The sequence below is a fragment of the Notothenia rossii genome (genome assembly GCF_949606895.1).
Source record: "Notothenia rossii genome assembly, chromosome: 8".
In the NCBI taxonomy this organism is placed as follows: Eukaryota; Metazoa; Chordata; class Actinopteri; order Perciformes; family Nototheniidae; genus Notothenia; species Notothenia rossii.
Genome location: NC_136906.1, coordinates 27702678 through 27728944, shown reverse-complemented (window position 1 = coordinate 27728944; position 26267 = coordinate 27702678). Strand labels below are relative to the sequence as shown.

Here is a 26267-nt window from a genome sequence, read left to right as displayed (position 1 = left end):
CTTTACAGAGCCCCTCCTCCAACACACACGAACGCGCACATGACCAATGAGGGCACGAGATAAGTTTGTGCACAGATGGAAGGCTGACAGGCAGGTAGGCCATCCAGTTATTCTAGCCGAGCCGGCTAAAATGATTGGTCGTGCTTTTTACAGTAGTACGGCTTCCACAGATGACATTTTTTTATGGATTTTTTGTCAAAGCACTTAAGATATTCATTGCTATCAGGATGTTAAGAGCATTCCATGGAATATAATAAGAAGTGTATCTCGAGCCGGTTTCTCAAACTTACCTACCCCACCTTTAATGTTCATATGCAGAGACTCCATTTTGAATGATGATCACGGATGATCTCGGGTATGGCGAGGTATCTCTGAGTTTCCAACTAGAAAGTCCGACCTTAAGGGGCGTTCCAGTTGAATTTCCGACGAGGAACTTAGATATTCACACTTCCCAGTACAACTGGAACACACCATAATTACACTAAAGATCAAAACCTAATCATATGCACAAATAATTTACAAATGTGTAAAATGTCTTGATTCAGATTATCTAATGACTATACTAGACTAGTGCCACTTTTGAATACTTAAAATATACATTTCAATAGTCAATGCTACAGACCAGTCTGGCCAAGTTCCTTTGATAATTATACTTATTTTATAACTGTATACTATATATTTAACCTTTAACAAGGCAAGTCATCAAGCAGAAATGATTAAAATGATTGTGGCAAGGTTGCAGGTGTAATTAAGAATTGGTCATTTTGAGAAACACATGTGTGGTGCAGTGGATAGAGCCTTGGTGTTGGGATCAGGGGGGTCACAGGTCCCACTGCAGTCAGCATGTCGTTGTGTCCCTGGGCAAGACACTTCACCCCAAATTGCTCCTGTGGGGATTGTCCACAGTATTGAGTATGTAAATCACTTTGGATAAAAGCGTCTAATAAGTAATATGAATGAACAGAGAAATTATACACACCGGATAAGAATTGGGATTTTATTAGACACTACAAATTACAGAGAGGCTGAACAGCACAAATAAAAGTTATGCATCCATTCCATGACAATCAAGACCAAAACACCTTTAGTCTGTGTTTTTATACACTCTGAAACAGTCCGTTGGTGTTGCCATGAATACAATGGTTACAAGTCTGTTGCAATGTCCAAAATAAGAAATGAAAAGAGTTGTCAGTGGATAGAATATATATAGAATTTATTTTTGATGCACTAAGAAGCCCTTCAGTGCAGATGTGAACCTATCCGATTGGTGATGAGAACTTTACATTGCTGAGAGACTGGGAAACAGTCAGTGTATTCAAGGCACTGGAATAGACTCAGAATTATGGTTAATGTTTCCGGGTGAGGTAGTGAAATCACTCGACAGCGAGGTACTTTTGGGATACACATGGATTAATTATTGGCTTTTTCCTATGTATATATATATATATATATATATATATATACAATTTCATAAAAATATGCCCCACAGATTCAGGAGGCATTGTTCCAGTCTTCGCTCTTTCGCTCTACGAACCCTGTTCACACTCGCCTGTGCAGATACGGAAGTGGATCCCCATCTAAAGCGCAAAAATACTAAGACGATAGTTTGTGGTTAGAAAAATAACCATTTTACGTCACACACACCTTTGGATTGGATAAATAAAGTTAAATCGAGTCTGGACTGAGATTCAATCTGTTTTCATTGGGCCGATATTGACTCGTTTTTCAAAGATTTTGTTTTAAAATACAGTTTTCACCCTGAAGTAGATCAATTATTAATGCTTTAAAATGTAAAGATGTTTCAACAAAAATACGGAAGCCCAGAGCTGCAACAACTAAAAACTAAATAAATGTGTCATTTGTGTGCTTAATGTGTATAAACGTATATGTAAAACAAATGATCTTATGTTTGAAACTGAATAGCTGCTAAAAATTCAATAACAAACCAAATCAATAAAAAAAACGGAATTTAATTTTTTTTAATCTACAAATCAACATGAAAAACATTGTTTTAAATTGGTAGAAAAACTTAAATTGAAAATTAAATAACAAAAGTTTTTTTCATTTGAAATGTCCTGTCTTAAGCTATTTTTTGTTTTAAAAGTGTGTGCTAAACTAAGCTAATCTGCTGCAAACTGAATTCATATTCAATGCAAACAAATACATTTTGGTAATAATTATTTTATCTTTCAGCGAAAAATAAAATAATATCATAATTTGGATGATTTTGTGGGCTTCCATACTTTCTATGAGAAATGTCAATATCAGCCGTGAAAAACACAAATCCATCCCAGTCTTGGACTGATTGGCGAAAAGCAGCATGCAGCTCTACACTACAACACAACAGACCTTGAGGGAAACTCTACTGTAAGCCTTCATTTAAGAAAAATAAGGAAAGCTTCCCAGTATCCATTACTCAGGTTCAGGGACACGCTACAACTGCATTGGCCGAATCCCACACAAAGCAGAGATATAAACCAGCTTCCCTTCCTTCATTGTAACTTCAAACCGTCAAATGAAATCACAAAGAAATTACTCACAAGCTGCGCGGTTAAAAAAAACAAAACAAGAAAAGCCTTAAGAATATTCAGCATTGTAAAGACGAAAAGTCCTTAAGTGTCGGGGGAATGTCACAACACCAAACATAATGAACAAACGCGTCTGATTTGTGTCGATTTTTTAAAAGTGCCTTACTGTACATTCTCTCTTCTGGACTGCATCTGCTTCCTCAGAGTTTAATGGGATTTGTTATGACATAAGAGCCTAAAAGGAGTGTTGTCATAATATTTGTAGTGATGATGATAAGAATAATGCCCAGGAGGTTTGGGTGCTGCTGAATATCCACAAATCTCTGTAAAACTATCACATATTAAGCTAATATAGAATATCAAAATACCACTATATGTTTTTTTTAGCTATATATTTGTATTCTATAACAATATTCTGGATCTGTTGTGCCTTTAAAATACATAGTTCAGTAATGTATAGGAAAAATACTGTACAAAAAGAACAACTTATAGAATAGGTTCATATAAACATATTATCTCTTGTAACGAATATATCGTCTCTGTTGTGAATCTTTTGGTCTGCAGTAAACAAATCGATCGGGTTAACCACGGTATTGGACAACACCATCCAACTTTTTTTGTCAACATCTTTTACATTCATACAGCCATCCTTAAAGAGGGCAAACATAGAGCTACAATGAGAGACATCTGTATTGATTTCTAAAAAATAAAATAAAACTCATATTAAATCATGCTAAGTTAGGCAGAAGCGGGATTTTATTTTTTACAACTTTGCCCAAACAAATAAAAAGCTTATCGTTCTGTAAAAGAAAAATCCTGCTGTAATCTGAAAACAAGGAGGAGCTAAATGACAATGTCAATAGTAGTATTAATACTAACAATTATATAAACAGAATGCAAATATATATAACCGAAAACAATCTTCCATCTGAGAGAAAATTATTCTGATAAATATGAAGTGGAGGAATTTATTTTGAGTTAACCGGATCAGATTCTGAGACACGTATTAGTGCACGGGGGGGGGGGGGTGAGGAGCATGTTAGGTAGTCATGTCAGTTTACTTCTGGAGAGGAATTATTGCTCAGTGTCAGGATAAAGAAGAAAAGAAAATCTACGCCACGAATGCACAGGGAATCTTTTTGGGAAGTGCTTTCTGAACGTTAATAACATCGAGCTGTTAGAGAAGCTGCGAGGGACAACTGAACAACGACATGATCAGCACGAAAACAGTATAAGATGATGGGAAGAAAATATAATGAAAAAATCAAGATTTTGAGGGGTCTGAGCAGGCTCTCGGACACGTCACATGTTATACCACAGAAGAAAAAGCAGAAGGGAGAGAGAACAGTTTTCAGTCTCTACCTCACGTATAAAATTGGTATGAAAGTGAACGACAAACAGCATGGCATCGACTCTCAAAAAGGTAGCAGGGGGACTCAGCTGGTGGGTTGGCTCATAGCTCAGTACATAAAACAGGAAGTATGTGTGTGTGTAAATATATGTTTCTATATATCCACTATATAAGTGGAACAATGTGTACGGAAACTAAAAGAAGGATCAAAGCTTATGATAGACGTCAGTTATAATACCAGAATCATACAGGTGTGTGATGGGAAATGGGGGAGGTTTGTGGGAAAAGGGGGGGGGGGTGGTGTAGTGCCACCAAAAGAGACACATTGTCCTTTAAACTCGAGGGAAGGCGGGTCGGGGGAGATGAGTGGGTGTGGGATGGGTGTTTTATTTTTTTGGGGGGGCCTCACAGGGGCCCGTGTCGGGCCTCATATTTCGCCACAATGTTCTTGCAGCGGCCCAGCTCCTTCCTGACCTCGGCCACCTCGCAGCGCAGGGCACCGTTCTCCTTCTCCAGGAAGCTGGCCCGGATGGCGATCTGGTTCTCCTTCAGCCGCCGCGCGTCCCGGGACCTCTTGGCGGCCACGTTGTTCTTTCTGCGCCGCATCCAGTACCTGTCGTCCTGAGAGAGCGGAGAGGAGGTGTCAACACTGAACAGAGGGGTTTATTCACAGACTGTATATATCATTAATTGTAATATGAATCAATCATAATAACAAATTGAGGCTCGACAACTCTGAAACCGGCATACTCTAAAGCAAATATTAAAGAGGCTCTAGTGCTTTTGGGGTTTTCCCTTTCCTGTAGTGTGTTCAATAGGTTTGTGTGCATGTAAATGGTCTGCAAAGGCTACATTCCCTGTGTTCCCTCCAGAGGGAGTATATCTCCCACACACTCCCCCCCTGCCTGAAACACCTCCATTGGAATCCTTTGTTTACTTCGGTAACATAGTGACATCACTACATAACACTTGCACTTCTTTTAAATAGTGCTCCAACACATTGTGCGTAAAGCTAAGGGGAGGCACATTTCTAAGCGGTTGACCAATCACAACAGAGCTGGCCAGCTAACCAATCAGAGAAGACTGGGCCCTGGTTTCAGACAGGGTGAATAGAGGTGCTGCAGCACGAAAAATCAAAAATTAAGCTTTAAAGTTCATGAGAACATTTATTTAGGGCAGGGGTTTTCAAAGTGTGGGAAGGTGAGCCTCCCCTCAGAGAACATAAGAACAGCCGCGCCCCCCCTCCCAATTATTATTGCTATTATTATTATTATTATTATTATTATTATTATTATTATTATTATCATCATTATTATTATTATTGTTGTTGCTATAATGCAGGGGTATTCAATTGCATTTCAAAGAGGTCCAGTAAGAGAAAATGTCATTAAATGCTCTGTTTTCGCTGCCATTTGAAATGACTGACTGTTTCTCTCTTCTTGTCTCGTCTCTGTGTGTGTGTTTGAATCTATCGTTCTGAGTCCCAGTCCTCTCTGATGTTACACTGCAACCTGCCTGTATACAGAGTCCAACAACACAGTCTGTCTGTACAACACATGTCCTGCAATACACGTATGCTGCAGCTGCCCAGCTACTCACTGTTTGTAAAAGTAAATAAATAGTATTTTCATTTCAATAATATACTTTCTTTACCCTGCTTCATAAACAATACTGACATCCCTTTGCTCCTCCGAGTCTGGGGGTCCGGGAATGTGAGTACAGCGCGAGGACACAGACAGGGAGGCTGCTTTACTTCACAAAGGAAATGGCAGTCAATATTAACAACATAGGAGCTAAAACGCTTAATAACCTTCATTACGTGTTAGAGAAAGAACATAAGAAAGTTTGACAAAGATGAGGCTGTTAAACGGTCAGCGGAGCCGCTGTGCGTAGAAAGAGAGAGTGAGAGAGAGAGAGAGAGAGAGAGTGAGAGTGAGAGTGAGAGTGAGAGTGAGAGTGAGAGTGAGAGTGAGAGTGAGAGAGAGAGAGAGAGAGAGAGAGAGAGAGACGCTGAGCTGCACCATGCAGCGATCAGCTGATACGGAGCATAGAGAGAGAGAGCTGCGGTCCGCGGGGCTCGGCCTCCGCCTCCTGTCCCCACAAGTCTTATTAATCCCGGCACAAATTGTTATTTGTTCCTACTCGGAACCGAGTTTTGCTTGCCAACCCTGCCACTGTGCTACACGTCCTGCCCGCCCCGTCTAACAGTACAGGAAGCGTCGAGATGCATTTCCTTAGGAATCGACAAGCAGAACCGAAACTAACATTTATGGGCGAAAAACGTCACTTGTCCGTCCATCACGTCAATGGAAAGATGTAATTTGTCCGATATTATAAATAACACGTCCCAGACGATCGGATGTGTGATTTTTCGCACACTGCATGTTGCCACTCGCATAAAGTTAGCTGAAATTAACCAGCTAGATTTCACTGTTTCTCGTTTTATTTCTTTTCTCATGCTGCGCCTCCCCTGAAGCTCTCTGGCGCCCCCCAAGGGAGGCGCGCCTCACAATTTGAAAACCGCTGATTGTCATGTCCTTTCTCTGTTCCCCTCAGCCCCAGAGTCTGGTGCTTGGTCTTGAGGAGTGATTAGTCCCATGATGAAGGCCTGTTGCTCCTGGCAGGGTCACAAGGTCAACTCAGGAAGCTCTGCTGACCCAACGCTGTCAGTTTGAGTTATTCCCACCAGCAAATACCTTTACTGTCTCACAGTTAAAACTTTAATGCACAGACTGCTGAAAACCTTGGAGCTTAATGTCTTAATAAAATACAAAGGTAATGATGTTGTTTCTGGGCTGCTGTACGTCAGAGTGGAGCTTTTACCTTTTGTCTAAGGCTGCGTGAGTCATCTGAACCTGAAGAAAGCAACAATGGCTGCTAAATATAGTGCAACATGTATTAAATTAAAAATGTTTTTTTACCAAAGCTGCAGTACCTTTTCAATCACTTAAGAAACATCAGCACATTAAATCTCTTTCTGTCATATTAAAAACAGAACTCCTGCTTTAAGGTTAGATTATTGATTATGTTGTGATCACATACTTATTGATTTAAATCAGAGATATTTCCATTTTTTGTCTAAACGTTGGCATATTTGGCTGGATTTAATATGAAGTATCAGATAAAGTATTCTTTCAATAAAAAAACACACAAACTTGATACTGGTACCTTACATATTGAATATCAAGCACCATATTTATATTCATAATGATCACTGTTAAATGTTCTAAATAAACTGCACATTTATTAGGTTTTGATTTGATTTTGTTTGTATTTTACTTTAACATATTTTTATTTGACATTTTACAATAACTTCTGACGTTCATATAAATATATGTTTTTGATTTGATCATTTTAATGCAAATTCTTACTTGTGTTAATGCAAATATTTAAAAATAAATGTCACTAATATTTGAATTTATTTCATCATTTCTCATGGAGATCAAGAAACTTAAATTCCAAGATAATATTCTGATAGTTTACAATAAATAAGCAATTTAAGAAATTAAAGAATATTGTAGGTATATGACAGCAGTTTACTACAATCAAGTTTTTCATAGAAAGCCTTTTTCAAACCATCATGTTGCTCAGCCTTGTATCATTTAGTTTGCAGCTTGTCTTCCACCCCTAAGGGTTATTCTGAGCTGCTTACATAACAGCAGGCAAACGCCCCCCCCCCCCCCCCGACAGAGCAGCAGCTCACCTTCAGGTCTTCTGGGATGAACACCTTGCGGGCTTTTTTGATCATGGGCTGCGGCTTCAGCTCCTCCGCGGAGAATTTGCGTTTCCTGGGGTCGAACATCTCCTGTCCGGGCACGCTGGACAGAGCCAGGTCCTGGGGGTCCGGCTCGTAGGAGATGGGCACCTGGATGGACTCTGGGTCGATGGGGCTGGAGGTGTCCCGGGCTGAGAGACAAATACCATACATTAGCATAGTGCACAGATTCATCCCATTTTGTGGAGGAAAAGGCCAAGCACCTCTCATTCTGAGTGTAATTGTAACAGTTAAAGGGCAAAGTGACACATCATTTTGGGGTGATTGGTTATGCAACGTCCTCACCAGCAGCTCTTCTAAGTGAAGCCCTTAAGGCTGGTGGGAGGAGCAGCTGTGTAAGGAGAACTCATAAGGAGCAGGGGGGCTGACAGGGGGGCTCACACGGGGGGGCTCACTGCTACCTTTCCTTGTTTTTTAACTATGATCTTAGGCTGCAACTGAAGACTAATTGCTTGATTTTAGTCTATCAAATGTGAGGAACTACTCTAAAAGTGCAAAGTAATGTTTTAAAGTGCAATTTTTCTATCCAAAACCCACTTTAATATAATTTAAAACCAATAAAAGGCATGGTATTTTCATATTTGAGAGGCTCGAAAATAGCCTTTTCTGACATTTGAAGTTAACGAGGAATTGAAGAAAAATATGTTTTGCTTTTTCAAATTGAAATGTCCTAAAGAAAATGTGAGGAGGAGGTTCTGTATTTACCAAACCATGACACTTTTCACATCAACATCTGCAAATTGCCAATTTTTATTTTCTTGATAATCTGAAAAATGTATTAAAAAATTGTGCATGTTTTCAAAAGCCCAAAGATGTTAAATAAGCTATTCATATTAATTTGCAGTCTATCAACCTACCCAATTGTTTTCCTAATAATGGTAACACATGTGGCCATCTGGAAAAGCTCATTCTGTTTTTCCAGTTTTTATAAAACAAATTATTCAGAAAATACTGTTTCTTAAAAAAAAAAAAAGATAAACAGTATTACAAATGTTTATAGAAGACGAGGAACTTTAAATGCATTTCTTAGCACAACCTTGTTTTGTAAACATTCAACATTCGACAACTGTTGGTACATTTCTAGAAAAAACCCAACAGAAAACCTGTCCAGAGGAGTATATTCCCCATCTTGGCAGCAGGTGGGGCTCTAACACCAGCTTTGAAATTCACAGGTGGGGAAATAATGTGTCTAATAGTTTTATCTCAAACGGAGCAGCTATCAGCAGGTCAGCTGGTCTCATAGCAGCTGTAATCTTCTGAAGGAGATCTGCATGCCTCCACGTCCGTCTTCCTCCTGTGCCAAGCTTCTCTAATTGTTCCTTTTGCGCTGGGCCAATGAGCTGAACTGGATGAGCCGCAGGTCCAGATCAATTTCTCTGTGATCCATTACATTAGGGCTCATTTGTTTTCGTCGCACGGACCAAACCTGCGTTCCCCCCACTCGATAGTAGAAGCTCGATGAGCATGACAACCATCGGGGATATGACTGCAGCAGCAGCGACATTTTCATTAGCTGCTGTTATGCTGCTGCAGTCAGTACATCATGACCCACATTTCTGTGTGAGCTCGCCATGACAGCCAGTCAATGCGGCTGACCTTCAGTGAGAGTGTGTGTTCGTGGTCAGAATGCTTTGGACATTTGAGGAGGGGCCCACAGATGAGAATATATGAGAATCAAACAGCAAGTGTTTGCTGTACATCAGAGGAAGTGATTGGCTCCGTCACAGACATGCCACAACAAACGTGTGAAAGACTATGCAGGACTGTTGAAACTGATCATTGTCAGCTTGTTAAACTGAGCTGTAATGCCGAGAAAATGTGAAAAAAAATCCCCCGATGAAAACATAACAATCGGATATTTGCTTTGAGGAGGTGTTTATGTTGCAGCTCATTTAACACAAGGTATGCTGGGTAAAGATGGAGATTTTCTATTTGATGCATTCATTTAACCTTTATTATTATTATTATTATTATATCATGTAACCCTTAACAACGACATCCCCATCAAGACAATAAGATTAAGAATAATCAAATAAGAATTATAAGACAGATAAATCATTTAAAGTTATGTTAAACCATGACAGTTAAAGGTTGGGAGGTTTAAGATGACATCTGAAATGTCCAAAATATATATTGATTTTAAAAGAGGTTGTGCGCTTATCAAACTACGGTATTTGTTTGTGAACATGTGTTTCTGGAAATTGTTGAAAATTATTCTTTATAAATTGATGAAATGTATTTGAAAAAATGTAAAAATGTGCATCCAGTTTCCCGGATCCCAAATGTACTGTTGTCATTAAAACATTTTTTTCTGTAAATCAACTTATCCATGTTTTTCCCATAATGGGATAAAAACACTTCTGGCCATTTGGAAATATGAAAAAATGTGTCCTGCTTGTTGTAAATGATCAAAGAAATTAAACCTGGGTTTTTTCCCTTTGCATTTAATGTATTTTAAGATTATAAGAAGAATGTTCAAGAATACATTCCTGCGTCCTCTTTATTTCTAGCTATGGTCGTGCTGTTTCCAAAACAACTAAAGAAACTGCTCAGGGTTCAGAGGGTTTGAACCTATTGATCCTTCTGCCTTCAGAAGGTCTGACCACCAGCCATCAATCACCCGACTTGGTGGAGGTAAATCATCCTTAAAGGTAAGACCCACAGCTCCCAGACTGCAAGCTTCTTACCCACTAAAACCAGCCGCTGTGAGTCAATCTGTCCGGCCTGCAAATAGCCAGCAGTGTCGCCTTAATCACCTTTACCGCTCATTTTGATGGCCTTATTAGCGGAGTTAAAACACGGGCTAAAAGTACATGCCCGCTCGTTAACCCGGAATGCCCTTCCACACATTCCAGTGGAGAGGAAGTCGATGATTCACAATCAAATAGTCCCCCTCCTTGCACAGGAAATCTAAAATTAGGCCAGGAAAGGTAGCTGTGAGCCGTGTGAAAGCTGAACTCATGCATACCTCGCTGAACAGGTTTCATTTTGACGTGGCAGTATTTATGTGTTTACACACAACGCCGGCTGCAGGTTGCTGTCACGCTACATGATGGTATCAGAGTGTTATCACGGTGCTGTGTGGTGATAGTACTATAAGCTGTGTTGCAGGTTGGAATGCAGCACTCTGACCTGGGTGGGACCGACAGCAGCCACACACTGAGAGAGCTTTGCCCTTTAGCCCCTAATTGGCTTTAAACTAGTTTCAGCATTTTCGGAAGATCTACCATGGTTTACGTGACCACACAGTGATGTTCTACAATATTTTAATCCTGAAAAAAATAAAGACCAGAAATAAGATTGTTTTCTTTCTACTAACACCTATTGTGTGTGTGTCCACGGATACCTATTCTTCCATAGAGCTGATTGTGATCCAAAAAGCTATTAAAAACAGCTCCTGCATTCCTGACACTGTGTATTGCTCAAATACACTGTCCTGAAGCTTTAAATACACACTAGATAGATTGTGTTTCAATCCACAGCTGAAAATAGTCCAAAACAGATGCTGTTTCCTCCAGTTTGAGTAACTTTTGATAAAAAATACAGTGTTTTAGGAATTAGGAAGTCTTTAAAAAATGTGTTTGAGTCCTTTTTATGTCTTCAACAGATAGTATTATATGTATTGAGAGACAGACTAACTCATCTTTGGTTTTGGACCTTTTAAAAAAAATATTTAACAACATAAATAATGAAATGCACTTGATCATCATTATCATAATTCCTCAAGGTCACTTAGGCAGGACATGTAGGTCCCTTCACCGCATGACAAGACATTACTTTGAAAGAAACTAGGCCAGAGGAAACTGGCTCTGACACTGAGAAAGAAAAACATGTGTACTCAGTATTGAGTGATTGTACTCTGACACATTATTCCTCCACGATGATAAATACAAGTACTCTACATCTAGTTCCTAAAATGTGTTGATGGATATGTTTCGCTGAGCCAACTTTCCTTGACTAACACGCAGGAATGCACCACAACACACCCTTTGACCCCCCCCTTCATCCGAATGCCAACAGCGTGCAGGGGTCACACGTCCTAAACCTGGCCCCGGCACAGACCCTTAAAGTCTGCAGGCTGCTCAGACTGAGAAAAACAGCGAAACGCCCACTCGCTTGTGCGTTGGCTGTGATAACAATGTTATCAGCCGCCTGCTGCGCTGCTTGCAAGCACAGAGGGATGGAGGTTTGTTGTGGGGGGGGCTGGTTAAACGAGACGAGGCTTGGCGAGCTGGAACAGTATTCGGGCACACGTGACCAAAGCACAGCAGGCTCCATGTGATCTCTGCAGGGAACAGCCTGAGCCTGTGCCTTGGCTCTGAGTCCGGGCCAGAGTCGGAGCCGAGCCCGAGAGAGGGAGGGAGGGAGAGGAGGACCGGACGGGAAGTGGAGAGTGTTAAAGGCAAGGGGAGAGCGAGAGGAAGGAAGGTTTGTGCCGTGACAAGCTTCTGTGACAAGCCTGCATGTGTCTGTCACATGGCCCAGTGCTCCGCAGGAGACCCCAGACATGTTCATGTGGGAGGTAAATGTGAAGATGCAGACCAAAACTGAACACACACATCCAGAATGCACACAGATAGAGTGTACCGTACAGGTCGCCTTCATTTATCACTCATCTTATACTTGAGAGGCTAAGGCCAAATTATACTTTTTGCATTCGTGTGTTATTGAGGGGGGGCTGAGGTCCTTATGACTCATCATCCCCTGAGTTCGCCTATATACCCAAATGTGTGACTGTGCAAACTCTGAGCTCAGAAAGCGCTCACTCCGGTTTGGTTCCAAACTCCAGTCCAGTTGGTGAAGTATGCACGTTTGGCTGGTTTGCCAAGAAGAAGAAGAAAAAGACCTCAACCGATTGCTTGTGTTGAAGAGAGATTATGTGGGGAGGAACATTTTAAATGACAATTGTTCTCTTTATTTCTCAGCGCAGGCAGTTTGTCTAATGGTAGAGGATAAGTGTGTGTGGCAGGTGTGTGTGGAAGGTGTGTGTGGCAGGTGTGTGTGGAAGGTGTGTGTGGCAGGTGTGTGTGGCAGGTGAACAAACAGCATCACAAGCCTTTTACAGCATCCCCTGAGGCAGTGGAGGTGTGAACAAGGGTGTGAAAATTAAAGTAGGCCTGTCACAATGATTACGAATTGATTTATAGTACATTATATGGACTTCGATAAGTAACCCTATTAACTAAGGTGCAATTTTGTGAGCTTGACCTCGATCATTTATACGATATTAACTTATGGCACAATATGTGGAAACCACCTGGATAACGTTCTGCTGACCTTGATAACTCCTGTTGTGCCTGTTTGTTTGCTTATATGTCACCAACATGTTATCATTATCAATATTTAACAGCAGGGTTTCACTACTAATATGAGACTTCATAATTGTTTTATTAAAGCCGTTTTATTCAAAGTGATGGCTGTTTGTTTTCATTTCAGGTTTTTACTTGGGATATCTTGATACATTCATTTTTTGTAAATTCTGTTTTAGAATTCAAAATTCATGGCTTTTTGTAAATGTATTTGCAATATTATACTATTATTGTCCTTAAATAGTCTTCAAATGACAATAATATGATTCATTGTAATTATTTCTGGTATACGGAAGAGGATTATATGGACACGTGCAATTTTTGTACATCTGCCGATCAGTGTTTGCTTTATCAAGTTCTCAGAATTCTGACTTAAATCTCAGAACTCATGCTCTAATCTCAGAACAAACAAAAAAATGGTGGCCTTAATCGTCTTCTGTACCGGGAACCAAAGTAATTATTGTGACAGGCCTCAGTTTCGGTGCCATGGTTCCTACCTGCTGAGCCGGGGCTGTGGAGGCAGGTCTGAGGAGCCATGGTGGTGTGAACCGAGGTGGTGGCGCGGCTGCTGAGGTCCACCACGCTGGGTGAAGGTGTGGCGGGGGGTGCAGGCGGAGATGCCCGAGCGCTCCATGCTGCCTGCAGGGCCTGCTCGCCCTGAGCTGTGTTGGCGGGGATGCCGTTCTCCGACAGGAACTCCTCCAGGTCCATGTACTCCAGCTGGAAGTTGTCCCCATCGTACGGCAGCGTCTTGTCCCACAGGGTCGGGCCGAGGAAGGCCGACTGCGGGTGGTTGGCTGTGCTGCTCTCATCGTCCAGCTTCTTCTCTTTCTCCTGGTCCTTCCCAAATCCTGTGAATATTTGCACTAAGTCATTTCATTGTCACAGCACAGGAGGATCACGGGTCAGCGCATGGGTATAAATAGAGAGTATGCTTCAGGGAAATCAACTTCATTATTATTAAGGCTTTTAAGTTGTTCTTAATAGCCTTTGTATATGTATAATATAATTGGTTTATAGATATGAAAAAACTGCAGTTAAAGATTGTGTCGTGATTAATTGCATTGCCAAATGTAGCCATGCTGAGTTGATGTGTGTAGCATAGATGAAAGCAATTATAGACTTGACTAAAAAGACTGCATCAATCAATCAATCAATCAATCAATGTTTATTTATGATTAGTTATGTGTTATGTAATAACAGCTGTGTAGTTTGAACAACATCACTGTGTGTTTAAGAGATTGCAATTAAAATAAAATGATTGGTTGATAAAGGATATGGATAGTAGCCTTAACTGGTAAGTAAATATATACATTTTTCTCAATCTCAAGCATAATTATTATTATTATTTGTTTGCTCTATGCCACCCAACATTTCTGACACTGGTCTAAACTATTGAATTGAAATCTATCCAAATAAACCAAATCCATGTGCATGATTAATTGGGGAAATGTGTTCCCTTAAAGATTAAAAATGACAATGTAGGCTAGTTACAGAAAACACATTTAACAACACAATCAGTTTGTTATGAAAACATACACAAAAGCTGCATAAAAGAAAAGACGCCCTCTGTGGACAGACTGCGATATCACTAATATAAATCCCATAGAAGGTTTAAAGGTTATGAACGCACCTGCGAGCTAAAAACAGCGCTGTCAGTCACAACACGATCAAATTAGTTCATAATAATTTAATTTAGATCGTAAGCAAAAGACAAACTAGCTTGTTAACTTGAGCTGAAGTTCGTGTCAATCTGTCAGTCAACGAAAAAACAGCCAAAACAATCATCATTCTATTTTACTTATCTCTGCTGCCTGGAAAACCAATACGATAACTTTATTTTTCGACAAAGATCGTGTTAACATTATGAGATATCACTCTGCATGATTTAAGTTGATCTGTGTGTTAACTGCGCTGTATCTGTCAAAACCGTCAAAACCCATGGATGTCTACAGAATAAAAACAACCAGCGGATAAACATGACAGAAGGGGAGACGAAAGGCGAGTTAGTGTGGGTGCAAGTTAGCTACTTTAAAAACAAAAACATACCTTCATCGTGATGGAAAGGCAGCTTTAGCGGGTTTTCCAGCAGGGATTTCAGCACGCCGTGAGTCGGCGGCAGGAAAGTTGCGTTTATAGGAAGAGGTCTGGCCATTTTCTCCATATGTCTTGAAGGGCAATTGGAGAACAAAATCTCGCAAAGTCAAAGCCGAATGTCCCCCCCTAAATAAGAGACACGACCCAACTAGCTTGCCGGTCCCTCGGAGATCCTCGCAGACGCGGTGAAAACGACGCCGGGGCTCAGAGCGAAAACACGGGACTCCGCGCAGCAGCAGGACGGTGAGCGGCTGGCTGCCTGTAGACGGAGCTGGCTGGCAAATAGCTGGAGGAGGAGGGCGGGCTCTGACGGAGCCTCTACACTTCATCCACGTGCGGAGCGGAGCGACGCTGCTGACGTCAAAGAACCAGAGGGCGGCAACGCTTACTGATGCTCCCTTCACAGACAGTGGGATATTTAATGTCTGAGGCAAACCAAATACATAAAAAATATATATATATTTCTTCGACTTTGTTGCTAATCTTTTAAAATAATATTTATATTTTTGTTGTCTTTTAACATTTCTTTATCGTTAAAAATAGTAAGTTTATTTTCTTATTTAGTTTTTTCCCCATATATTTCATTATTATTTTTGACGGATTGTCTGTTGTATAAGCTTGTTGTTTCTTGACCCCTCCACTAAAAATGGTTTGTGAGCAATCAAAATAAAATAAAAAGTGAAAAAATGGATACTAGAATGAATTTGTATTATATGAATCATAATGTTCTCCTTTGTTCTACTTGCAGTATAATGCACCACTTAATGCAATTATAATGTTGTTACTTAGTGCTCCTTGTTTTAATACTCTGCATTTATCATTTATCACATTATAATACAGATGCACCTTTTTGGAAAATGTTCTTTCATTGCCTAAAATAAAAACATAATGCTGTTAAAAAATAGATACAAATAAAATGACTACAAATTAAAATCAAGACACCAAACCTTTGGATGGGGGAGTAGATGATTGTCACAAGGGTCCCACATTTGTTTTTTGTCCTGGGGCCAGGTACATGGTGCAGGCTGCTGAACCATGGACAAATGTAACACTCATAACATTAGTTGTTTACTTCGGAATACTTGTGTAAATATTATAAATCAAATCAGGGCCATAGTTTCCCTAATTTTGTGGATTGATGGCATATTTCGATTATCAAACTGACAATTTATGGTCGCATTCCCTTCACATCAATCATATACTGCCTGCTGTAAAATGCTGTCTTTCAACTTTCAATTGCTCTCATGTAATTGTTTGCAAATGCAGCAATGTAAGGCATTTAGAGCAGGTATGCCAAGAATTTATAATCATGAGTGACAGGTCCATTACCATTACCAGACTGTCACTCTTCAGTTTTACGTCGTCTGGATTTCTTTTAACCCCAACAAAATCTGTTTTCCTAACTATATATGGGGGATTTTCTCTAGCATTTTCTCATTTCTCATCCAACAAACAACGAAAAATGTGTGTTATTCCAATTTACATTTGCATATATTAAAAGGTTATTTATCCAGCTTTTAAGCATTTTCATGGCTCAAAACTGGTCTTGACATTAACTGGAAATGACAGGAGCAAAACTGGAAAAAAGCTCATAAACAACACAATCAGTTATTTATTAGATTTTGATAGGTGTAATTGCACATTTTTTAAATACTTGTATCATTTACAATTCCTTTGGATGCAAAACATGTTATAAAATTAATATTTTTATCCAAATGTTTATGAATAAAGCCACTTCATTTGAGCCAGTGACACAGATTTAGATTCCTGACTGGTACAGTTTCTCTTCTCAGATGTTCCTTAATGAGCACAAGCTGTCCAACTTAACCGAGATATCACACATGTCAAGATGTTTTTGTCACACTCATGACACAATAAGCTTCTCAGGGGTGCTACATTTAGGTGAAGAAACAATCTACGGTAGCACCAGCAAAGAATGACGTGAATCTAAACTTGACCTACTTTGAGCCAATGGGTGTTTTCAGACTGCAACTCTATCCGTCATGTCCATTGGAACTAGGCTATATGACTCAGCAATTATACTACGTTAGGAAGCATGAGTTTTCCTCTGCCCACTTTTTGTTTTTAATGTATTATTGTTTTACACAAACAATCCAGAGATAGGAAGAATGACAAGCTGAAGAGAAAAGTAATTACACGAAGAAAAATACGACAAAAGCCCTATGAAAGGATCTGATTGTGCTTAACAGACTGAGACAAATGCCTTTATCTGAAACTGTCCTCATTCCTGTAAAAATGGCACGGCATAGCAAACTAGAGATCATATTTTTTATGACATCAAAGCAAGTCTGCATCACAGGAAGTTTAAGGTCAAAGTACTGCTGGATGGAAATGTCTTCTCCAGGTCAGTTGGTGACTTGGTAATATACAAAAAAAATGTGTTTAGGACTGATCCTTCCCACAGCAACTCTCTAAATGAAACATCAAGATGACATCTGCATCTAACAACTATAAACATAATTAATCACAGGGTTTGTCAACGGGACTGTAGTCCCAAACGATAGCTGGGGATTATGGGTAGTGTAGTGTCTTCGGCCATCCTAAACTCAGATTTTTTTTTCGGATATCATATCGCATTAACACCATATCCCAACATGCATTGCGGCTAAAACATCCCAGGCTTCAAGCTGAGGATCTTGGGTAATCAGTTTAACATCTACGTCTGTTTTCGGTGACTTTATTTACGGCTAAAAAGCATGCTAAAAAGCCAGAGATTATAGAATTAAACGAATTAATAAGAACAAGGATAATTGTGTGTTATTGTTGAATAAATAACAGTGTGTTATTTAGAAAAGAATACAAAATTAGAAGGAAAAAAAGATTTAAAAAATTCAGATTTCATTATTATGAAGCTCTGAGCCCTATTTCTTTTCCTCACAGACGACAAAAAAAGTCAGACATTATACGATTTAAAATAAAAACAATAATCGTGGCTTGATATTGAGTAAGAACATGTTTTTATGAACCACACAGCTTCCGGTCTACCAAGACCCGACGGACAAAACATGGCGTATCATGTGCACGCAAAACTCGGCATCATATCTCAATGGGAATGGTTAGCGTATCATATGTACGCAAAATCGGACTTCTGCGTATCTATTGCATGCATTTCCAATGTGTAAAGTCGTGTCAGTTGTACGCAGACTGAAGAGAGTGGGTTGGTTTCAAATCATGCTCTTGAGTTTTAGAACAACAGCTTCCATGATGCTTTTGGGCAGTCAGAAACTCATGTGCATGCACACTTTGTCTCTCACAAACACAATGATATATGTTTTATGCAAATGTTGTCACTGCTACAGGCAATGTAATATAATAGCCACTCCCAGGTATAGATTCTTTCTTTATTTTAAATGAAGGAATTACATTTTCATCTGGCGACCACCAGAAATGATGTGCGACCCTCTTGGGGGTCTCAACCCCCAGGTTGAGAACCAATTATTTGGAACAGAAAAGTGTTGCAGTAGATTCAAATGAGTTTTTATTATTTGTTAACATTGTAGCAAATTGGCAACATTGAATTGAAGTGTTTTTAATGTACCCATGAATGTACAGACAACTATCACTGGACAGTGTGATAAGTCCCAGGCAATAACTCCTTCCTTTTTTTCGAGTTATGACTAAGGAACATGAATTTTGAGCAAAACGTGGCATTGGGGGCTTGGGGTTATTAAGGACAAAATTGCCTGCAGCTCCAAATATGAACCGTGTTGCACTTATTAACAGGTAGAAGAATCTCTAAGGCCTTGCACCAGTACAAAAATAATGCTTATTTGTTTGGTTTTAAGCGGTTTTTTTACTCTTTATGAGTATAGAAATCCATATTACGTCAGCTGCTCCTAAACAACACAGATACTCCAAATAGTATAAAAAAGGTGTCTTATTAAGAGATCATTTCTTAATATATGGCAAAGAAAAAGTGAAAGTGATGTAACCAACCGTATGGTGTTTGAGGAAGATTCATGGTATACACACAGAGCTGTCATGCATGTTCGATAAAGGCAAAGCGGTCATGGTTGTGAAACCATCAACAACTGAAAGACTTTTCAGATAAGTGATTGATAGCTGCAGGCCAAATGTCAAAGGTCAGGGTTTAGATGGGTCACATGGGCAGTCACCTGCATGTAGGGAGCTGATAGATTGAGCAAGTTATGTCATGCGGTGTGTGCAGGAATGGGTTTTTAACTGTGAGAAACTTGTGTAGAAGACATTAGTGACGTACAAGCCGAACAAAACGTGTGTTGTATGCAAGCGGTCAGCTGAATGGAGCAGCATGCCCTCGAATCACTGAATAAGAGTTAGTCAAGGGCACATCAAAATAAACTGTGAAAATGTGATTTAAGGCTGTGACAGTGCACTACAAAGACTTGTGTGTGGAAGCAATGGGGATTAGCTAAACTGAGGCTAGCTTCTCCTCAGTGTCAGGGACACACAGTCATATTTTTGTTTTGTTATAAGGTTTCCTTTAAAGATAAACAATATATTTTTTTCGAAGTCCTTTCAAAGTAAAATAAATTTGCACTTTTAAAAGGGAATGTCCTTGCATGAAGAATGACATTTGTTCATGTTTATATCCCATGAATAAGAATGTTTAGGTAAGGTTAGGAGAGGATTATATCTTTATAGCTTCACTTTTATATTTTGTGTTCTGCAGGAGTTTTTCTGAAAATACATGAACATGTTTTGTGATCATTGCAAAAGAAATGCTTCCGCATCAACAGTACAAGAGATTTAGGGAATATTACCAGAGTTTGTATGGCTATCTCTTTTAACAATCAATTATTTTTGCTAACTTTGGCCTAAATGCATAAAAAAAACAAAGTTAAACAAGATTTTATGGTGCACAATACACTGAAAATGTGCTCTTTCAACATTGTTTTATATTGCCATCTCTGCATGACTAATATGTGTTTGGTCAACACAGTCTCACTCCCTGACGCAGCGTCCACACGGCGGCGTGCGTTGCCAGTGGGCGTGTCTGCAACTCGACCAACAGCCAATCACATGAATCTCCCTCCCCGGACACACAAGCACGCAGTTTGTTTGGCTAGAGCTTGAACTGGCATATGATTTGATTGGCTGACGCTTCCGTCGAAGCTTCAAAAGTTGAACATTGCTCAACTTTTGAAGCGAGCAACGCGAGCAAAGCGAAGCGACGCGACCACAATGCAGTTCGGCAAAGCATGAACTCACCCCATTCAAAGTGAATGGGCAAAAGCGTTGAAGCTACAACGCACGCTGTCGTGTGGACGTGCCGGTCCAATAGCGACGCTTGGTCAGGGTCCTTTGGCGTGCAGTTGTGACGCGCCGAGTCTCCTTCAGCTTCATAAACGGAGGCAAAGAGCTTTCAACTGATTGCAATGTATTCCCATCGGTGGCGGTATTTTACGCTCAGGGAAGCACCGCATTGGTCCATGTCGCCGGCAGTTAGAGGCAATGTGAGCGTCCATTCCCATTGGATAATGGATAATTTTACACCCGGAAGTAAGTATTCTCCTTACTGTCGATTGATTTTACAGTGATATGATATCTGCACTACTCATCAACTCAAAAACATCAGATTATCCTTGTTAATTACACAACATTGATTGGTTTAAATTGTGTACAATGCTTTTGTGTTTTTCCCCTTCGATTCGGGGAAACAAATATATTTTCGGAGTTTAGGATTGCTGAAGACACTACACTACCCAGAATCCTCAGCTATCGTTCTGCTTTGCTCGACAAACCCCGTGATTAGTCCTCAAGCTCTGTGATTGGTGGACATTCAACTGCATTCTATATGAAAAAAACGTTTCGTAAAAGATAAAATCATACTTTATTCAGCAGTGCTTGCTTTACTCTTTGAAAGTCATCAATGCATTGTAATAAATTGTTTGGCTGCATTAAATATTACACATCTGTCGTAGTTCTTTATTTATCTACAGAGATTGGGTCTAAGAACAGACCAGAAACTATTCTTTAACCGTTCTGTTTTAATTTCACAATAAAGTTAGTTGTAATATTTTGTTTTGATATTATCGTTTAATAGGGGGAAAGTAGAATGATAGAAATATAGAATAGAAAATATCAAAAAGATACTGTAAATGATATCTAGAATAAAACAGTTTAGTGCCAGATGTACAAATATATTAATAGGAGGATGTGCAAAACAGACAAACTAATTAAGCTTTATTAAAACATTAAATAATACTTTAGGTTAAGGTCTTCTTTTAAATACATGTAAGCAAAAAGCTTTGGGGGTATCTACAGATAAATATTAAGCCTGACAAAGTACTTAAAGTCTAATATATTGCATGGTTTGTTTTGGGACTTGACAATCAACTTTCCTGCAATGTTAACTATGTTGAAGCACTTATTTTAACCGATATTATACATATTTATTATACTCTTATAAGATGTATGTAGATAGAATAAGAACTGTGCAGAATACGACAGTTTAATGGTGGAGGTACACACATATTGATAGATGTCTTGTAATGCACTGTTGATTGCATAACTACGCCATAGTTGTGTTTCTGATATGTCAATAAACCTTTGGATGGGGGGATGGTGGACACGTTTGATTCCTGTTTTGGATAGTGTGCCGTTGATGGGTTTAATTCCATTTCAGAGTGCTGTTTGACGCTCGGCGTAAACTTTGCGCAATGCCACTCCAACCTCCAATCACAGAGCTTGAGGACTAATCACGGGGTTTGTCAAGCAAAGCGCATGGTGTAGTCCTAAACGATAGCCGAGGATTATAAACTCCAAAAAAATATTTGTTTCTCCGAATCGAAGGGGAAAAACACAAAAGCATTGTACACAATTTAAACCAATCAATGTTGTGTAATTAACAAGGATAATCTGGTGTTTTTGAGTTGATGAGTAGGGTAGTGCAGATATCATGGTAAAATCACTCGACAGTAAGGAGAATAATTATTTCCGGGTGTACAGTTTTCCGTTATCCAATGGGAATGGACGCTCACATTGCCTTTAACTGCCGCCGACATGGACCAATGCTGTGCTTCCCTGAGCGTCAAATACCGCCACCGATGGGAATACATTATAATAAGTGGATAGCGCTTTGCGTCCATTTATGAAGCTGAAGGAGACTCGGCGCGTCACAACGGCACGCCAAAGGACCCTGACCAAGCGTCGCTATTGGACTATCAGGGAGTGGGACTGTGTTGGTTTGGTTTGAGTAGAATTAATAAATACAAGAGTTAAATTATTTAGTTTTATTGTTCGACTACATTTAAGTCTGTCTGTCATTAAAATGACTGGAAGGCAATTTTTTTTTAAATAAGAATAAATTAGGAAACAATTAAGCTTTTACAAGGCTGTTCCACCATATATCAATATTGCTAATACATAATACATTTTTTTTGAACAGTTTACATAAAAAAAACAGCATTACCTTGGTAGTTGCAGGTAACCTGTGACTTAGGACTTGCTTGAAACTTGGACCAAAGTACTTGAGTTACAAGTCTGTCACTGCCCGGAATCCAGCCATCTATCAAGGTACCATTGGTTTAAATCCGGTCAACAGCCAATCAGCTCGTAGCGGATCAGGTAAATTATAGTAGCCTACATCTGTGACCTGGGTGAAATTGAGTTTTGGACAGAGGAAAACAAGGATTGCCTCATGAGTCTGTATGACACAAGCCCTAAAAATGTATTTTAAACAAGTTCAACCAACCAAACATGCCATATGACAAAATGTGCATATCGCATATCCGCTAGCTAGGTTTTTGCAGGAAGGGCATGCTAATTCTCGTTTTGTTCATTGAAAACATAGTTAGTAGTAAATTATTGGAGTGGTTTTATTTAGTCTTATATCTTGTACTTTCAAGTTTGCCCAAGTTTAGTTTAATATTGTGTCATTACGGTTCTCGTTTCTTCTCAAATAACGAACAATACTTAATAACTACAGTCAACAGTAAACACAATGAAGCAAAGCATAATGATCAGTAAATCTAACCCCAAACCCAACCATCTTGATAAACGTATTGACAATCAATTCCCGCTCTGAGCCTTAATTAGAGTTTGATCTGTAAGCACAGTGGAAAATGTTTCAGTATGATTGAGTAACCGTACCTGTGCTGTTGTGATTTGGTTTGACAGTGACTGATAACATCTGACCTCTTTTCCATTGTAAAACTGTCATTCATGTAACGTTAACGTAAGTAGGAAAATACAAGGCTTAATCTTCCCACCCCTGTGTAAGGGGATATATTATACAAAGTATGTTATATAGGGATTTTTTCTCAGTATCCATGGGCTTTAGCTCACCTGTCGCCATGAAGCGCAAAGTAATCATCTGCCTCTCTTCAGTGACGTCAATGCTGTCTCGATAGTTTCTGCTGATTGGACAGAGACCACTTCACCTCTGTAATAGATATTTCAAACCTAAACCCTTTTCTATTGAGTAAACTGACTACCCTTTTTATGGACATTAATGCACTTTATTTATAGAGCGTTTTTCTCGAAACTCAAAGACACTTTAATGAGTAGAAATGAATAAAAACATAATTAAAAGTTGGGGAGAAGGATTTTGAAATGGATACATTGTGGGACGGGGAGCCAGTGGAGGTTCTGCAGGACAGGGGTGATGTGGTCATGCAGGTCTTAGTCTGTATCAAGTGTAATTAATCAATCATATACACTTTGTAAACTTTGACTCAAGTTTACTTATCAATACTAAACCAAAATTAAATTATACCTCATTTGAAAGTCCCGGTTTTATTCTTACGCATCCGACCTGGAAAACTTTGCAGCCAATCAGATTTGTTACAGTGTACCGTGCACCAGGTCCTTATTCAGAATTCTTATCAGAATTCTCTGAGTTTTTATCAACTTTGGTCGAAAAAAAGATAAAGTAATTATCGTAGGTGACTTTAATATTCATGTTGATGATGATAACAAAATAGCCTTACTGTTGCATTTAACTCTATATTAGATTATGTTGGTTTCCGTCAGAGTGTAAATAAACCAACCCACTGCTATAATCACACTCTCGACCTTGTTCTGATTTATGGTATTGAAATTGAGCAATTAGTCGAACAGCATAATCCTGCTTTATCCGATAATTTCTTAGTAACTTTTGAAATACTGTTATTAGACTACAAAGCATTAGTCAAAAGCTCCTGCAGCAGAAACCTATCTGTTAGTGCTATAGCCAAATTTAAGGAAGAGATTCTACCAATCCTTAACTCGATAGCATGTCTTCATGTAAGGGAGGAAACTTATACAAAATGTACACCACCCCAAATTGATGATGTTGTTGATAGTGCTACAGATGCGATGCAAATAAAATTAGACTCTGTTGCTCCTTTGAAAAAGAAGAAAATAAAACAACACAGATTAGCTCTATGGCATAATGCCGAAACCCGCAAAATAAAGCAAAAGTCAAGACAACTTGAAAGGATATGGCGTTCCACTAAACCTTAAGAACCTCGTTTAATTTGGCATATTACTCTCAATGAATATAAGAAAGCACTGCGTAAAGCCAGAGCAGCATACTACTCTTCATTAATAGATGAGAATAAGAATAATGCAAGATTTCTTTTCAGCATTGTAGCCAGGCTGACAGAGAGCCACAGCTCGATTCAGCCTTCTATTCCCATAGCACTCAGTAAAGATTTGATGTGCTTTTTTAACGATAAAATTGTTACTCTTAGAAACAAAATTAATGACCTCTTGCCTTTGACCAATATAGTGTTATCAACAGCTCCCGGAAACGTAAGTTCTAATATTACACTAGATAGTAAATTAGAATGCTTTTCAGCCATAAGCCTTGAACAATTAAATTCAATGATTCTTTCTTCTAAACCATCAACGTGTATGTTAGACCCAATTCCAACTAAGCTGTTGAAGGCACGTTTTTCCATTAATTAGCACTTCTTTATTAAATATTGTGAATATGTCTTTATTATCAGGCTATGTTCCACAATCATTCAAAGTAGCAATGATAAAACCGCTTCTTAAAAAGCACAACCTCGATCCAGAGGTTTTAGCCAACTATAGACCTATTTCTAATCTCCCGTTCCTCTCAAAAATTCTTGAGAAAGCAGTCGCAAAACAGTTGTGTGATACTTAAAAACAATGATTTATTTGAAGATTTTCAATCTGGCTTTAGAACACATCATAGCACAGAGACAGCTCTGGTTAAAGTCACAAATTACATTCTAATAGCCTCTGACAAGGGACTTGTCTCTATTCTTGTTTTGCTCGATCTCAGTGCTGCATTTGATACTATCGACCATGATATCTTATTGCAAAGACTAGAGCACTTAGTTGGCATAAAGGGAACTGCTTTAGGCTGGTTCTATCTGAACGCTCTCAGTTTGTACGTGTCAACGATGAATCTTCCACGCAAACCAAAGTTAGCCATGGAGTGCCACAGGGCTCAGTGCTTGGACCTATTTTGTTCACATTATATATGATTCCGTTAGGCAATATTATAAGGAATCATTCTGTACATTTTCATTGTTATGCGGATGATACTCAACTATATTTATCAATCAAGCCTGATGAAATTAATCATCTAAATAAAATTCAAGACTGCCTCAAGGACTTAAAAACGTGGATGACCTTAAACTTTTTGATGTTAAACACGACCAAAACTGAAGTTATTGTACTTGGCCCAAAGAATCTACGAAACAAATTATCTAAAAATAGACTAACTATGGATCAGTAGCGTGGCGTGGGGAAACATTTAGGGGAAGCCCATTTTTTTGGGTCGGAGGGGGGGTGGTCAATAACGTAACCATCATTTTACACACATTTGTATCACACAGATGCAGTACTTGCACACGCCTGTTATCTAACCGAAAGGTTCTTTTTTACTTGTTGATTGTGCTTCTTTATGCTAATGGTTCTTGCTAAATCCAGAGCCTCGTCAATCCTGACGCGTCCAAAAAGCTTCAATTTCACAGCACAATCTACGTGATTTTTGGATTTACCGTGCCTCTCAATTGCCCGTGACAGGTTGGCAAGGTCGATGAATCCTGAAGTTGCCCAAGGATTGTTCAGGGAGCATGAATCCTTGTCAAAAAGAAGACATGGCCAGCAAAATAGACGCTGAAGTTTAGCGCTTCCAGTTAGCCACTCCGTGCGGACATGATTGTCCTCATTGAACGTCCGATTCGCTCCCTTTTTCCTCTGTGTACACAGCTCGAGTGCGGGCATTGGCCTGTCATCTGATTAAA

At 39.3% G+C, this 26267-nt stretch overlaps 1 protein-coding gene across 1 annotated transcript; it reads right to left on the bottom strand.

The window, feature by feature from the left end:
• Positions 1-983: 983 nt before the first annotated feature.
• hlfa (HLF transcription factor, PAR bZIP family member a) lies at positions 984-15361 on the bottom strand. Its single transcript, XM_079644605.1, has 4 exons — positions 15013-15361; positions 13461-13814; positions 7583-7785; positions 984-4500 (listed from the first exon to the last, which is right to left on the bottom strand). The coding sequence occupies exons 1-4, from the start codon at positions 15125-15127 to the stop codon at positions 4285-4287; spliced, it is 888 nt and encodes a 295-aa protein (XP_079500731.1). The 5' UTR covers positions 15128-15361; the 3' UTR covers positions 984-4284.
• Between the last annotated feature and the right edge of the window lie 10906 nt (positions 15362-26267).

Coding starts and splice junctions, on each gene's coding strand:
- hlfa (XM_079644605.1), bottom strand. CDS start 15,127: ATGGAGAAAATGGCCAGACCTCTTCCTATAAACGCAACTTTCCTGCCG. Junction 13,815..15,012: donor GCCTTTCCATCACGATGAAG/GTATGTTTTTGT, acceptor AAATATTCACAG/GATTTGGGAAGGACCAGGAG. Junction 4,501..7,582: donor TCATCCCAGAAGACCTGAAG/GTGAGCTGCTGC, acceptor CCGCTCTCTCAG/GACGACAGGTACTGGATGCG.